Source organism: Lipophrys pholis (genome assembly GCF_963383615.2).
Source record: "Lipophrys pholis genome assembly, chromosome: 20".
Lineage (NCBI taxonomy): Eukaryota > Metazoa > Chordata > Actinopteri > Blenniiformes > Blenniidae > Lipophrys > Lipophrys pholis.
In genome coordinates this window covers 17,081,904-17,099,129 of record NC_137648.1, presented here as the reverse complement: position 1 = coordinate 17,099,129, position 17,226 = coordinate 17,081,904, and the positions used below count along the sequence as shown (strand labels likewise).

At 38.5% G+C, this 17,226-nt stretch overlaps 1 protein-coding gene across 1 annotated transcript; it reads left to right on the top strand.

The window, feature by feature from the left end:
• The first annotated feature begins 913 nt into the window (after positions 1-913).
• Positions 914-17,173, top strand: LOC308125930 (uncharacterized protein). The gene is made up of 22 exons (XM_080489971.1): positions 914-1,013; positions 1,280-1,461; positions 1,853-2,002; positions 2,388-2,675; positions 2,947-3,064; positions 3,879-4,018; positions 5,657-5,734; positions 5,884-5,973; positions 6,068-6,257; positions 6,364-6,571; positions 6,727-6,751; positions 9,313-9,355; positions 9,575-9,756; positions 11,632-11,766; positions 11,897-11,980; positions 12,560-12,688; positions 13,809-13,926; positions 14,875-15,017; positions 15,644-15,721; positions 15,940-16,029; positions 16,101-16,281; positions 16,411-17,173. The coding sequence occupies exons 2-22, from the start codon at positions 1,285-1,287 to the stop codon at positions 16,635-16,637; spliced, it is 2,874 nt and encodes a 957-aa protein (XP_080346097.1). The 5' UTR covers positions 914-1,013; positions 1,280-1,284; the 3' UTR covers positions 16,638-17,173.
• Positions 17,174-17,226: the final 53 nt, after the last annotated feature.

The window sequence follows — 17,226 nt, the reverse complement described above, 5'->3', positions numbered from 1 at the left end:
GGTGCCTAATCCATTCATTGGGATGGGTTTGGGGGTTCAGTGTCTTGCTCAAGGACACTTTGACATGTGGACAGGTGGAGATGGGAAAGCGAACTTGCAATATTCCATTTGGGAGAGGACCACAGCTGTCCATATGAATAATTTTATCAAGACATACATTTTAACAAATGAATTTCATGTACCTGTAATGGAGATGTTGAAAAATATTCAAATAGACCTGAAATGCAAAAGCTGTAACAGGTAAAACCGTTGTAGACTTTAAATAAAGACTTACAAATACTCAGCGTTTTCTCAGTGGTTTTCACACTTCTTTTGTTCAGAGTAATTAATCATAAAGTTTACATTCTATCATTCTTCTGTAGTAAAAACTTCACAATAGTTTTTCATCAAAATTTGCAGCTCACATTTGCAAAACATGCCTTTATTTGACCAAAAATGCAAAGACTAAAGGCAAATAATTTAAGAGTATTTAAAGCAAAACTCCTTCAAGCAATACAGAGTGTGATCAAACTTCGTGGATGACAAAGCAAATTGCCTGTAATCATCATCTGTAGTCACCATCCTCATGCATGGCCGGGCACGTTGAGTTGCTCTCGTGACGTAAATGTACTTGTGAAGAATGATTCATAGATTTGCTCCCTTTAACTTGAATAATTTAACTCAGAATAGTTTCTGTGCTGTTTTTGTGGATTACACTTTCGTCAAGTTCAGACTCCATTTCTACCATAGTATCCATTCTTTTTTTCCCCCCCAATTTGTAAATGTGATTTCTTTTCCCCATTCTAAAGAGGACCTGTAGTGACACAATTGCTTCAAACACACCCATTATATTGGCACTGGAAATGTACCAAAGGCTGATGGGTGTGTCTCTCAGTGATGGGTGTCAACTCTCTCTTTCTCAAGCTGCAACCACCAGTCTGGGTGTGTCTGAGTGTCAAAAAGTACAGACACTTGAAACGTCCTTCATTTACCTGAAACCGCCTGGATCTCCTCACCTGAAGAAGAAAGCCTCAGTAAGTTCTCATTAATTTTTAACGAAGATAGGAAGACATACCAATCAGGATCATGTGTGGGGAAGATAGTCTTGTAGAATTTAAAACACAGTATGAATGAACAGTCATTGTTTTTGCAGCTGGTGTGAATGTTGTGTAAAGAGCATATACTTAAAATACATCGATCACTATCACTTGAGTGTGTTTCATGTTAAAGATAAATCACAATCTGCTGCATTATTTTTAATTCATTCATTTTGACTGTGTCGTCTTTTCTCCGTCACAAGACACAATGGCTTCAGCGGTTCCACTCACAAAGGCCAACGCCAGTTTCTTCCTGGACATGCTGAAGAAGCTGAGCGAGGAGGACAAGAAGGAAAATGTCTTCTTCGCCCCTTTCAGCCTCTCTGCAGCCCTGGCCATGGTGTTGCTGGGGGCAAAGGGTAACACGGCCAAACAGATTTCAGAGGTATACATACACTTAAGCACATGCTAACATGTCAAAAGATGTTAGTTCTCATGTTCACACGCCCGTTGAGACAGAAGCTCCCATGCAGGCATGCAGTAAAATGTTGGTGCAGGTTTGGTGGATCAGGTTCGTCATGGTGCTGGAATTCCTGACTTTTATCTAATCACAGCAGACAGAAAAGGCGTGTCCTCCGTTTTCAAGCTCTGTCATGTGCAGAACTCACTTTGTGCACTCAAACTGTCTGCTGCAGTATTCCACGGGGTGTCTGATTATCTGATTTATATATGCATATTAACCAAAACACATGTTGTTTTTGTGAGTGTATTTCAAAGACATGTTCCCACATACTCCGTCTCGAACAAACACAACTGTGATCAACTTCTCTCCCTAGGTCCTGAAGTTGACTGACACACAGTCGAAGTTGTCTGCTACTCCTCTGCAGTCGCTGCTGCAGACGCGGTCGCAGGCGCGCATGCAGATGCGCACACAGATGCAGATGCAGATCCAGCAGCGCAGCAGGCTACCAGGCTATCTGAGCAAGGTGGTAATACATCTTATATATGTGGGGACATAATGAATGAGGTGTGAGGTGTCATCTGCTGAGGAAATGGGGAATATTTCACTGTACCACAATAACTCCTGAAACCATCATTATCTTGTACAGTACAATGTATGATAATGATGAGAAGTCTATCACCAGAACATACATTGTACTGTATGCCATTGTAACTGGGCGACTCTCTTCATTAGATCCTTTTGGATTTAAAAAGAAATTGCTACTGCTAAGTCTGATAACTTTTCCCGTGATATGAAATGCAGCATGAAGCTGCAGGCACAATCGGGATCGTGTTTCTTCTCTTCTTGCTAAATTACCCCCATCTTTGATTTTTCTCTGGTTCAATGTCCCCTTTCTGGTTCATTTGCAGGTCCTCAAACCTGAAACTGGTAAGGACGATGAAGAAACTGACAAGGATGATGAACAAACCCCTAAGGATGAGACTGAAACTAGCAGAGACGAAGACCAAAATGGTAACAAAGGCGCCCAGACTGGGGAGGAAGACAACCAGACTGATAAAGGCGACGCCCCCACGGGTCAGGATGATGTCCACGCCAAATTTGCTGAACTGCTAAGTCAGTTCTTAAAGGATGATGCTCCGTATGAACTCAGTCTGGCCAACAGGCTGTACGGGGAGAAGTCATATGAGTTTGTTAAGGTGCGTCACAGTGTGGTAATTTAACATAGTATCTCTGGTAGATAGAGGCAAAGAAACCAACCACATCAGATTTAGTGTGTTCACTGATGTTCACGCTTTCAAAAGCTTATTGTCACGTATTAATAGCTGTCTAGTATTGTCAGTTTCAGCTTTTCTGCGATATCAATACAAACAACATTAAACTTAACATTTAAAGACCATGCAAACTAAATGGTGCCAACGGGATGCACAAGTTCAATTAAACATCTGTTGACTGTATTTATGATTGCAGGAATTTGTAGAGGAAACCAAGAAGCAGTACAATGCAGAGATTGAGCCTGTGGACTTTAAAGGCAACGCAGAAACAGAGAGGGTCAACATCAACAGCTGGGTGGAGAAGCAGACACAAGGTAGTTTCTGAGAATTAGTATCAATACACGGTTGTGTAAATCCAAGCCACCCAAATCCCTCTCATCCACCGAATAAACAGACTTGGTTTGAATACAGGAGAATCGAATGTCCCCCTGCTGTCTCCACTGAAATCATCAAAGCAGCAATCAAGTCTGTTACATCACAATAGTTTGGAGACATGAAAATAAATGTATAGAGAACAGCTTATTTCTATTTACAGGAGAAATGTGAAAGGGATGAGATTATAGATTCTAATTGAAATAAATGTCACCCCTTTTTGAGAATCATATGAATTGAAATGTATAAAGACATTTAAATAGGCATAAGTATGGCCTGTAACTCTTTTTTTTTTAATTATTCTTTGATTGGTTCTATTTTACGGACGCTTCCATGTTTATATATGGACACACCATGGTTCATGGTTGTATTTTATTTTATTTTTTTTAACATATAAATCTGAAATAGATATTGATCAATGGACCAACCGACCAACTAATTCCTCAATAAATAAAAAATTGACTTCTGGAAAGTTATTCAGTCGCTACAATTCTTGGGCCACAGAACGGTGTAGCAGTGGATTTTCATCCATTGTTTGATTCCACTCCTGGATGCCTTTCTGTATGGAGTTTGCATGTTTTCCCTGTGTGTAGATGAACTGGTGTCTTTAACGTGATCCTAGGTGAGAATGTGTATTGGGCTGGGATGAACTACAAAGTTACCAGACCTTCATTGTTTTGCTATTAGTCCATGATTATTTGCTCCAAAGATATTAATAGCTTTTTTTTTATAAATTTTTTTTTTACATCTTATCAGATAAAATCAAGAACCTCCTGGCAGAGGGTTCGTTGACCAACGCCACCAAGTTGGTGCTGATCAGCGCCAGCTACTTCAAAAGCCCCTGGGACAAGAAGTTTGAAGTGGAGGAAACTGATGCACAATTTAAAATAAACAAGGTAACTATTACATCAAGCAGATGGCAACGGACGGAGGGAATACTAAACAAAACCATGCTGAGTCATTACAATTACATTACTTAATGCAAGAGAGGTCACCTGAGGTCTGTAAAGAGCTGGGATAATGACGATGGGTGTGAGATTTCTAAGTCAAATAGTTTTACTAGCATGCTGGTACTTAGATTGGATTACAACTCAGCAAATACAGAAAAAAAAACATTATTTAAAATGGAGTGAAAGTTACAGGAGCTTGAAACGCCACTTTAGATCTCTTTATATTTAATATACCTCCTGAAAACTGCTCACAAATCCTACAGGCTTTAGATTATCATAACACAATAAATACACATGTGTACCCTGAGAATGACTGGTCTTACTGGAAATAACTCATTAGTTTGAATGAAAAAGTCGGTTGGGGGGTATTTCTTTAAATCGTTTGGCGGTCAACTCGAGTACAGAAGTAACACTCCTGCTCCACCTGAAGGCTTGTCAGGGCTTTCCCATGGTGAAAGTGTTTCAGGCTGTGCAGTGACTGAATCATAGCCAATACGCTGTGTACCAGCTGTTAAATAAAAACCTTGACTAATGTGGTTACCGTGGAGACGCTACACAGGTAAACACCAGTCGGACAAAACAAGCCAACAGCAGGTTCTTGCATGTCTGACAGATTAAACTGATTTTTTAAAATAGGTGCGGTCACTTATGAATTAATTAATTCATTAGTTAATGTTTGAAATCCACTCAGACCACATGCTGTTCTTCTCTTATGATAATAATAACTTTATTTGAAAGAAAAATCAAATACATATTCAATCATAAAATGTATTAAAAATGTTATTGATCATGAAAATAAAACTGCTATCTTTCTCATCTCAATGAAATCAATCTAATTTCTTTGTTTGATTATTTTTATACATTTTTATATATGGATTAAATCAGCAGGCCAGCCAAAAATGTCAAATATATGGATGAAAGAAAATATCAATAAAACAGAACTGTTACCAATCTGGTATTTCCAAAATGAAGATTCTAATAGTTTGACCCATTAGAAATAAATAGAATTGTATAGAATTTATAGAATTTTATAGAATTATATAAATTACATCTGTTGGCAGGTAATAGAGGTTTTAAAGGTTTTTCTTTAGTCTTTGAAACATTTAATCTAATCCAACATTTGATATTCTCTGCATTATGCATTGTATTTTTTACATCCGTTTGGTACTAAAGCATGAAGTCCAACAGCTTTGTCTTTTAATGGACCTCATTTGTCCCCTCTCACCTAGTTCCTAAATATCTTCATTTCTTTCAGGGGTATTATTTGGAAATGCATGAATATTTAGAAAGTAAGAAAGAGGTCTGACACTTTTTCAGCAGCATCATCAAGCGATTTTTGGCATATTTCAAACTCTCCTGCAGACGAGCCGTGCAGATACAGCGCTGTATTTAACATACCATGTCTATAGTTGTTGAGGAATAATTCACTAACACGTGTCACAAATAGGACACTGGTGAAAAAACGATGAATTCAAAACTATGAATTAATCAAACATGTAGACAGAACCCCCAAAATCACATGATGGATTACACTTTAGGAGAGTGAACTGACTAATACTCAACCTTTTTCCATTTTGTCTCCAGACTGATACCAAGCCGGTGAAAATGATGCGTCAGAAACATACTTATCATTTGACGTCCATTCCGGCTATCAAAAGCCAGGTAATGTTTTTTATTTTTTTATTTTAGACAATGGAGAAAGAATTTTATCTTATCTTTTACATCACAGTAAATACCTATAATGTTTTTGTGAAAATGCCTCCTTTCTCTATCAGCACTTCAGTATTATCACCTAAATGTTTTCTGAGCAGATCCTAGAGATTCCCTACAAAGGAGAGGACCTGAGCATGTTCATAATCCTGCCTAATGCGATAGAGGATGAAACAACCGGCCTGGAGAAGGTAAGATACACACCTGCAGTGAACTACATCTAAAAAAATCATCTTTTTTTTACAAGGACCGATATATATGTGTGGTGTTGTGTTCCACACACAGCTGGAGAAGGAGTTGACGTTTGAGAAATTTGTGGAGTGGACTCGTCCGGCCGCTGTGGAGGAAAACCCGAAGGTGGAGGTTGAGGTGAAGCTCCCCCGATTTAAGATGGAGAAGACATACAACTTGGAGGACTCCCTGAAGAGCATAGGCATGGCGGACGCTTTCGATGACAAAAAAAGCGACTTTTCAGGTGAGATGTGAAATAAATGTGCAAGTATTTAACCAACATGAAATGTGAACCTCACCTGTAGAAAATGCATGTGAAACTAATTCTGGCCTCTTCTCTTATCTGACAGGCACGTCTCCACAGAAAGACATGGCGCTGTCTAAAGTGGTTCACAAGACCTTTATGGAGGTGGATGAGACAGGAAGTGAGGCCCCTGCTTCTTCCGACGCAGCGGGAACACCCGCTAAAGTGTTCCTTGCAGACCACCCTTTCCTCTTCTTCATCCGACACAAACCCACTAAGACCGTGCTGTTTGCCGGCAGATATTGCTCTCCCGAGTGATTGCTACAACATGACATTTGCTGGTATAAATTGTTAGTCAACAGGTTTAGTTCTGTGGAAGCTTGTTCCCCGAAACCTCTACTCTGAACTTGAAACATCTTTAATTCTTTGGATCGACTGCACAACTGATGTTCCTTTTTCTTTTTTTTAGTTGCTATAAAAATTATGATAAGATGGTAACAGTCCCAGATTTTTCAAATTTTTTGTAATTTTTTGTACCTGCATCAAAGTACTTTACCTATAGTGAAAGAAGATTTCTTTTTTTTCCTGATAATTGATGACTTTTTTTTTTTTTTTGGCTGTGTCTAAATAAAAGGGAGTAAAACACAATTGATGCTCGTTTGATTCTATATTGTCTTGTAATAATCCATCCATTTTTTTTTTTAAAAATCTAATTGTATTGAAGTTAGGCTCAAACTGAGGACTGGAGCAGATCTCAGTCAACATAGCAAAAAAAATCAAGGCACACTCTGAACAGGTCACCAGTCTTTGCAGGGATGAGTAACAATCACACTCATGCTCAATAATTTCAAATGTAATGTTTAAGATTGTGCGAGGACAGAAGAAACCCACAGGATCTCTGAACTGATTTTCTAAGATGAGAACTAACATATGAATCACTTGTTTTATTGTCACTTTATATTAGTCCAAGAAATGTTTACATTAAACACCAGATGCACATTCCCTTATCACACAATAAATTCAGTTTTTACAATGTGATTTACTAAAATGAATAATAATTTAAGCCACAAGTTATTTCTCTACAATTTCTGGGAAGAAATGACAATAGAGCAGAAAAACTCATGCCAGGAAAAGGAACGACAAGGACCACCAGATTCTTCCTGTTGCTTCGCAATCTCTCTGGCGCCCCCAAGAGGAGGCCTGCGGCACATTCTCAAAACCACATTCAGGATTGTGCAACTAGAAGTACTGTATCTACAAGTGTCAGGACTGATCCATGCTGAACAATTCAACCCCTTTTCAGAAAGGTGGCAGTGACCATCACCATTTGTAATCTTGTATTATTTTTTTTTGTGTGTTCAACAGATTATCAAAACACAGGAACAAAGTATAGTTTATTCTAATGAAAAATAAAAGACTGCTACACTGAAAGTGTGCCTCAAAGAAAAGATTAAGTAAAAAACACCAATATTTTTCTAATAGGAACTATCGAAAGATTAAAAAAAAAAAAAAAAAAGAGTCAAATATACTGTACAAACCTGTGGAGGGCTCTCTCTCTCTCTCTCTCTCTCTCTCTCTCTCTCTCTCTCTCTCTCTCTCTCTCTCTCTCTCTCTCTCTCTCTCTCTCTCTCTCCCTCTCTCTCTCTCCCTCTCACTCTCTCTCTCTCTATCTATCTCTCCATCTCTCCCTCTCGGTATTTCAGGTTTATGGCACAGCCTGCTGGAGGAAATTAAAAACAGTGTCTTTCACATTAGTCCTCTAATGAAAAATAAAAAAACATAAAATGTATGTATCGATGTAATCTGTGAGTTGTTTTTTTTGGTATCATTTCGCCGTAATGAGAAGTGAATATTTGCATCATGATTATTGCAAACACAAATCATTGTACAAAAGCAGCTTTAATAACTTTAACAACTTTAATAAGTCTGCATTTGACACAGTTTTGGACTAAAATGTTATATATTTGATGATGTGACAATCTTAAATATCAGAGTGAATTCATATTAATGACACTGACTGATTTCCAGAGTTTGTCACTTCAGAGCTGGAAATGTCAGAAATTATATAGTAGCCATAAAAATGATATGAAACCTCTTTTTGATTGAAATGTGGGTCTGCTAATAGTCAAACTAACCTTTTAAAAGTCATCAGAACTGTACTGTACTGTAATGTACTTGGAGATATTTCAATAATATTTTAAGATTAAGTTATTTTAATTCAGTTTCAGCGATAGTAATCAATGGATTAACCTGTGATGGAACAATATCTATATACAGGACAGGAACAAGCAAAGCACGTGTAAACCTTCCAGGTCGGCTGAAAAAAGAAAAAAAAAAGAAAATCCAAAGAGTAATGAGAAGATTTGTTTTGTATTTTAGATGGAACAGATTTTCCGGTGATAATGTGTTTCTAATGCAAAGAGAAGTAGGGACATTGTGTTCTGTTTGGCAACAACTGTGTTGGAGAGTTGCAGACAAAGTGAAAAAGCAGAAAACATGTTTCAAATTTTACAAAAATATGTTTTGGCTTTGAATTTTGGTCCAAGCATTCCTCTTTTAGAAGGAAAAAATTGGCGAACCACATGGAAAATCTATTTTAGGTTTCCAGACAAGAGACTGCGTTAATGTGCTCAGATGAAGAGAATCAATAGTTTGAAATGTAGGAAATAGGAAATAACACTCACTTTCAGACTCCCCTCATATTGGAAATAAAACCAATAAGATATAAATCTGATGGGAAATATTCTCACGCTCTCTCTCTTCTCTGCATGTTTAATTTGGTATTTTGTAGGATTTAATTAACAAAACAGAAAAGTTTATGAAAACTGATGATCATTTTAATGATCCAAACGCTCCAGTTCATTCTGGTCAACGTCCCGAGGAAACTGTTCAAATCCACACCCCACCACTGCCACTTCATGTGCACCCAAACACAATGGGTGTGTTTTCCATGGATGGGTGTCGACTCTTAACTCTGTCAAGATGCAGTCTCCGACATGGGAGTGTCCTCGCATTAAATAACACACATCACTCCGGCTGAGCTTCACTCAACTAGAACCATCAGGAATACATTCTGACTGGAAGAGGCAAGTTTGTTTGTGAGTAAATGATGTCTTTTGTTATTGCTGTCAACTGATGTTAACGTTGTTTGAGTCTGATTTTCAATAATAGTGTTGCAGCTACCTACTGTCAAGTTATATTTAGAGTTCATTGTGAATTAAAAAATAGTTGAGGGACAATTTTATCTCTCTGTTTAAATCAGTTGTCAAATACAAGTTGTCACTAATCTTTGCTAAACGGTTTACTCTTTGGAACAGACACAATGGCAATGTCTGTCCCTGTAAATGAAGCGAACACCAGCTTCTTTCTGGCTCTGCTGAGGAAGCTGAGCGAGGACGACAACACCGGGAATGTCTTCTTCTCCCCTTTCAGCATCTCCTCAGCCCTGGCCATGGTGATGCTGGGGGCTGCAGGCAACACAGCCGCACAGATGTCAGAGGTACACACACACACACACACACACACACACACACACACACACACACACACACACACACACACACACACACACACACACACACACACGCACACACACACACACACGCACACACGCACACACACACGCACACACACACACACACACACACACACACACACACGCACACACAGGAAAAAAATAACAAGACAAAACAGTACAGTTGTCATGTTAACACACCCAGGAGTGTTGAAAGAGCACACATACGCATTGAATGATGTTGCTGTGGTTTGTCACAGTGTTGGAATTTTTCACTTCTATGTGATAACAATATAAGAGGGGTGTGGTTTTAGGTTTCAAGTTCTGTCATGTGCATAGTGCACTGAGTGCAATGTCTATGATGTATTAAACAAAACTGTAAACGTTTATTCATTCATATTAAACTGTATACCTGTAGGGTCTTGTGCAATGGAGCCTTGATGGAAAATGAACTTATATTGCACCTTTTCGCTGACAGCAGCCCCAAAGTGCATTCCATGGTACATCACATTCACACACGCATTCACACACCATTGGACGCTGCAGCTGTTCAAGGCGCTGTTATTCAGTTTGGGGTTCAGTGTCTTGCCCAAGGACACTTCGGCATGTAGGCATGCAGAGATGGCAATTGAACATGCAACCTTCCGATTGGAGACGGCCGCTCTACCAACCGAGCTCTGCCGCCCCTATGTGGAGATAGCATGTTCTCCCTGCTTCAGCATCTCTTTCCCTCTCGTTCTTCCTTCTATAATCCAAAGGCTGATATTTTAGTGAACACGTTTACACATCTACTCTGGCTTAGTTTGCAGCGAATGAGACTGAACAGCATTTTGTCAAATGTCCTTTACTCTATATACTGTATATACAGTATTACATTTGGAGACAGCTGTTGCAAAATTGCACATGACCCACTCAACAACCTCAACGATTCATATGAGCTGAGAACTTTGTTAAAAGCTCAGGCAGACCGACCGCAGCCGTCCTCCAAGTTACCACCAGTTCGTCAGTTCAGTTTACCTTCATGCAGATCCATTTGGCACAAGAAGTGTTTTATTCCAACCACCATTCATCTGCTAAGCAACTGGTAAAAGATGTGTCAATGTGTGTATTATATGAATGTTGTTTTCTCTTATGTACATTTTACTGCTGGCTGTGACACGAATTGTCCCTCTGGGTTAATAAATCTTATCGGACAGAAAGATGTTGGAAAGTGGTTACATTAAGTTTATGTACCAATTGACTACATTTGACAGAATCGTCTTTTTATTTGACTTCATGTGAATGTTTTGGTTTTTTTTTTAATACACCCTGCACCCTGACAACTGGTTAGGACTCACCATGATTGCATGTTTAGATCTTGGCTGTTGTCAGCACATGGCATGTTGATACAGCAACATCTGTCAGACTGATGTGTAATGAATGGCAGCTGAACTGGACAATTCAAACCAGCTCTCAGACTCATAGTTTCAAAATGGGTGTTGTTGTTTTTGGGTTTTTTTGTGACAAAGGATAAAGTAGATGAACTTTGGATGGAACTTTACCTGCTGATGTAACTGTGCACTGTGTGTCACTGGTCGTAGAGGGTGAAAACGTGTGCGGGCATACCACCGGGGATTATCCGTCTTCATTCAGTAGTGAAGCAACAACACTTGCTGCAGCATTACTCAACTCTTAACTCACATTAAACACCTAAAACTTAGAAAAGCTGACATTTTATTGCTCGTTTTGTGCTTTCACGGACCACTGTCAGGATTTGATCGTATAGTCGTGTAGCTTTAGGATTAAAACTACATCCTAACATTGTTTTGTCTTCGCAGTGTCACTCATTCTAATAAACAAAATGTTCCATTTCTCTTCCAGGTGCTCGGGTTCACCGGGTCGTCAAAGGCAGAATCGATGTCCACTGACACCAGCACGAGGCTGCAACACAATCAGCCCAAAGGGCAGATGCAGATGCAGATGCAGCAGTCCAGCAGACTGCCTAAGTTTCTCCAGGTGCTCACAAAACCAACTACTAGAGTTATTAATGATCTGGGCGGGGTGTCATGCGGTGCGGAAATATAAGACTTTCATGCCGCTGTGGTTCACACGTAATTTCTCCGCCACTTTCTTTGATATTTTCCAGATGTTTTCAGGATTCATCTACCAACTGTTCAAACCCATTTTGCAGATAAAGCGTTTTTTTCCAGGCTATAAACAACAAAATCTGGTGGGTGATTGAGTGTTTGAGTGTATTATGTTAAATCTGTCATGGGTGGTTTTACATCTCAGTTCTTGATGGTTTTTTGGTTTTTTTTGGTCTCCTTTTTTTCCAATTGTATTTTGTGCAGGGGTTGGGCTCATGAACAGAGCAACTTTATCTTATCTTGGGGAGTCTGGAGGTGTTTCTTTCTTTAAATGATGAGAACATTATCACCAAAGCCACCTGCTTCAGTGCCAATGTCACAGTGCAGAAGGTTGGAACAAAGTGAGTGATGTTAACAGGTTAACAAAGGGCTAATTCAACTCTATTAAACAATATAAATCAAATAATATCACGACATCAACCAAAATCAACGTTTAAGCTGCAAACATTGAAATCATCTCAAAACAATGGAAACATGTAGTATGGAGCATGGTTTTGTGCCTGTTCTCATCACTTAACAGGTGAGATGGTAAATGACAATCATCAATAGTAACAATACAGTAAGTTGTGTGTGATGTGTCTTTGTTTTTTGGTTTGTTTGTTTTCTGTTTTCAAATAACATTCATGTTTTCTCTGGCTGTCTGCAATGCCTGAAAACCCCAGAACGCAGCACAGAATGAGGTCCATGCCAAATTCGCTGAACTCCTCAGAGATTTCTACAAAGATGCTGCTCCGTATGACCTCAATCTGGCCAACAGGCTGTACGGGGAGAAGTCCTACAAGTTTGTCAAGGTGTGTGTGTTTGTGTGTGTTTGTGTGTGTGTGGATGAGCACTGGTCTAACTGCATACTGCAACAGTCGCTCACTTCAAAGATGAAAGAGTTGACTTGTGTGTGCACAAAGGTTTTTGCATTATTGTTGTGCAATCAGAGAGATTCGAACTAGTTAACTTTTTAAGTCAAAGAAATACATATTATTTCTCAAATTGTAATGAAAGAAACTAGAGTGAATACTCGTTAGATTATATGCTCTGAAATTATATAAATCACAACCTGTTAATAGACAACAAAATTCTAACCATTTTCTTTGGGGGGGGGTGTTGGGGGAGACAAGAATTGCTTGTAATCTAAATATTGAAAATTGTCAATTAGTTATACTAAAGTGGGTTGAAAGCAATGCTGTATCACCATTACACTCAAAAATATAAACTATGCAGTTTTTCAGTTTACATATCAGAAATATGTTTGATTAACATGAGCATTTTGAGTTTCCTGTTGTTAAATGGTTCATTCTAATACATGTTTTTCAGATAATATGGATAAATGGGATTCAATCTACTTAATATGAATAGATGGAAATGTGTGACATGATTAAATTACATTAACTCAACAAATTATTTTTGCGTTTGTAGAAATGACTGAGAATATTTTTTTTCAGTGTACATTTAAAGCAATTATATTATATAAATTATCTTTCGGGAATTTGGTCAGAATATTAATCCATAATGTAACACATCCCGTGGACCTTAAAAGCTACTTCAGAAGACAAACAAAACACAACAATCAAATACGAAGAAGACAAAACTGTGATGTCCCGATATTAGTACACACTCTATGTGTCCACACCATATCCTACAATATCCATCATGCAGTTGGAGAGGCTCATATCTCAGACGGTACTTTTTCATGGCAACACATTTCAACCTGCACATCACCCATGATGGGAAATCATTACTGCATCAAACCAAAGAAAACATTAGAGTTCTAACTTTCAAACTTGAATAAAAACAGGTTCCATATCAGATGTAGCACTCCTTTATGAGTGTGATGTTTTGCAGGATAATATTTGTCCTGCAGTGAATGAGTTAAAGTAATCATTTAAAGTTGTGTTTTTTTTTTTTTTACGATTACAGCTATTTCTTGAGGAAACCAAAAAGTTCTACAGTGCCGAGCTTGAGTCTGTGGACTTCAAATCGAGCGCAGAGGAGGCCAGGCTCAACATCAATGGCTGGGTGGAGACGCAGACACAGGGTGGGTCATATCAGTGTGTTAATCCCAACAAGCACTGTTCTGCCGATACGTAAATTATTGGATTAATGGAGCCAGACACGAATGTGAAAAAAAAGTCACAGGATAAACAGAGACAGACAATTTAACTTACACGCCCAGAGACATATTTGGAAATGAAAAGACAGACTTTCATTACGTCTGGGATTTTCCAGAGTCACTCACAATCTGTTGTAAAGTCTAAAACTGACCAGCAATGATAACCGATTTCACAACTTCAAAGAAATCTCAATGTTTCGTAGAATTCTCGCTGAAAAAAAAACATAATGTTCCTCATTATCTGTTAATAGCTGTATAACTGTTCATTTGAAAGGGAATAAGAAAAAAGCTGCAAGTGATCAAATATGGTTACTTTCCCCATGAAGAGTAAAACTCAAATGTAGTACCCACAAACGCGCTGGAAGAACATGCAAACTCCACAAAGGAAGGCGTTCATTCCAAGACTGAAGGTGTGTGGCAGTCACCAGTGTGTAAATCACTGAAGTGAAACGGTAATACTGTGTGAGCCTTTACACTGTCAGTAACTCCCTGCTTCTCACAGTGTCACTCTTTGTTATTTTGTTTTAATGCACTTCTTTTGTTTTGAGCAATCCTTCATGTTTCTGGTTTTTCAAGTTTCCACACCCAGTTCGAGTATGTCTCACACCAATCCTTCATAGTTCAGCTGAATACATTGTATTTGTATTGTCAGGAATTTAGCCCAGTTAGCTTTTAATCAGACTTTACCTAAAGTCTAAAATGTTGATAATATTATCCAGAACATTTGTTGGAGTTTGTCACAAAAATTCTCACTTAGAGGAAATGACAGTCGTGTATTTTTCAATTTCCGAGAGATTTATATTGTAACACATATTTTTTAGTGCATGTTAAGTAATGGCGATCGTGACACTTTTGCTCCATATCGCCCACCAGGCAAGGTGAAGGACCTTCTGGTGCAGGGTGTGGTGGACAACATGACCCGCCTGGTGCTGGTGAATGCCATCTACTTCAAAGGCAAATGGGCCAAGCAGTTCAAGGAGGAAGACACGGTTGATGACCATTTTAGAATAAACAAGGTAACTGCACACAGAAAGTGTTGAAGAAATTATATTTAATATAACACAGATGGTCACAGGTATCCACATTTGCTTTGCTTTTGCTATTTATGCAACAAATTAATTATTAATTTAGGCAACTGATTGGTTCTCTCTTCCTTGAAAGTGAGATGAGAATGAGATTATGAAGTTTATCAAAGTTACTTAGCATCAGACAGCACTGTGCAGAGTCGGTCATTCAAGGTCAGTCACTTCCATGTTTTTGGACTGTAGGAGAAAACCACAATGCACAAAAAGATAACATGCAATCTCCACCCACAACCATCTTGCTATGAGACGAGAGTACAGTACCGGCTACGGCCCCTGGATGAATTCCTTCTTTCATAATCATTGCCATTTTTGATACAAAAAAAATTATGAAGAAACATGACAATTATTCAATAGTATCTTCAAATACAACCAGATTTTGCAAATAAATAAAATGTTAATGTCAAATGATAGTATGAAACTGCTTTACATAACAACAATGTGAGAAAACGTCTGAATTGAAAAAACAAACAAATTTGAATTGCAGTTATAGAGAGAATTAACTTTTTGTGAAGTTTTGATGCATCAGCTTTAAATCTGTTTCCCTTTTTTGTCTCCAGACTGAGACCAAACCAGTGAAAATGATGCGGCAGAAAACAAAACTCCACATAAACACCATTCCAGAGGTCAACTCTCAGGTAATGTACTTGCCTTCTCCAGTTGTATAGTTTGTTTTTATCTATCCGTGTTCCATTGTATTGTTTTTGAATAGATATCAGTGAAATTAGATGAGCAGAGCTCATCTTCATTGTATGAAAATCTAAATAATCACTTTTCTGTGGAAGCGCTAAGCTTTTCTCTTTTGAATATTACATTTAAATGGAATTAAATGAAAAACTGAAATGTTTACAAACAGATCCTGGAGTTGCCCTACGTAGGAGAGAACCTGAGCATGTTTATCATCCTGCCGAATGACATCGAGGACGGAACCACTGGCCTGGAGAAGGTAGGACATTCACACGCAGTTCACTAGATGAACCACTTTAAACAGATGGACTGATCAGTGTCCACACACAGGTGGAAAAGGAGCTGACCTTTGAGAAGTTTGTGGAGTGGACTAATGTGGATATGATGGGGAAAAATGAAGTTGAGGTGAGTCTCCCCCGCTTCAAGATGGAGGAGAAGTACGACTTGAAGGACGTCCTGACGAGCATGGGCATGGCGGATGCTTTCGATGTCTCAAGGAGCGACTTTTCTGGTGAGATGTGAAATAAATGCACAAACTGTCAAGTCTTGAAACAATGTAACTGAAAAAATAAAGAAACCACATCATCTGTAGACATTGCAAGTGAAATGAAATCTGGCCTCGTTTTCTTGGTTCTGATAGGAATGTCTTCAGCCAACGACCTGGTGCTGTCCAAAGTGATTCACAAGGCTTTTGTGGAAGTAAATGAGGTGGGAACTGAAGCTGCTGCTGCTACTGGAGCTGTCATCAGTAATCGTGCTCTGATGATTCCTGACAGATTCTTCGCAGACCACCCTTTCCTCTTTTTCATCCAACATAAACCCACTAAGACCGTCCTCTTCGCTGGCAGATACTCCTCCCCTGAGTGATCACTGCAGTGAAACATACACACTGGACACACTTTGAGTTGGCGGGCCTGTGCATAAATATTGCATCTGTATAGTTCAATATTCTCTGGTTCCAATGCCGTGATAATGGCATTTCTTGTCTGGTATAACAAACAATAAAAGTAACACAACAAGCCACTAACTTGCCTTCCTCTTGTTTGTGCATGCATTTTATCACCATATCAATTATTGAAGAATATATGTCAATGAATCAAAGTTATTTTTGTGTCAACATAAAAAAAACAATAAACATCCTAAGCTTTGTTGTTGTCATACTTCTTTGTTTTACAAATGCTTTTACAATAAACTTTTTTTCCTCACCACAATCTAATAAGCTGTTTCTAAACAGAAGGTTGTGAAAATATTGGGACCATCAGATAAAGGCTAAATTTACATTTAGTCCAGCTAAAGCAGGGGTCGGCAATCTTTACACCCGCTTCTTAAAAAAAGTTATCTCTTCAGTCAACAATTTGTCTGTTGAAGCCTATCATATAATGTAATAAACCTTATTGAATGATTATTCTCCGTCTGGTTCATTCATGATTCAATCACCAGTCATAATTAAAACATT

Excerpts from the sequence above, each read along its gene's own strand:
- LOC308125930 (XM_080489971.1), top strand. The coding sequence starts at position 1,285 with ATGGCTTCAGCGGTTCCACTCACAAAGGCCAACGCCAGTTTCTTCCTG. Across the intron at positions 6,258-6,363 it reads CAAAAAAAGCGACTTTTCAG|GCACGTCTCCACAGAAAGAC; the intron begins GTGAGATGTGAA and ends CTTATCTGACAG. Across the intron at positions 9,757-11,631 it reads CAGCCGCACAGATGTCAGAG|GTGCTCGGGTTCACCGGGTC; the intron begins GTACACACACAC and ends TTTCTCTTCCAG.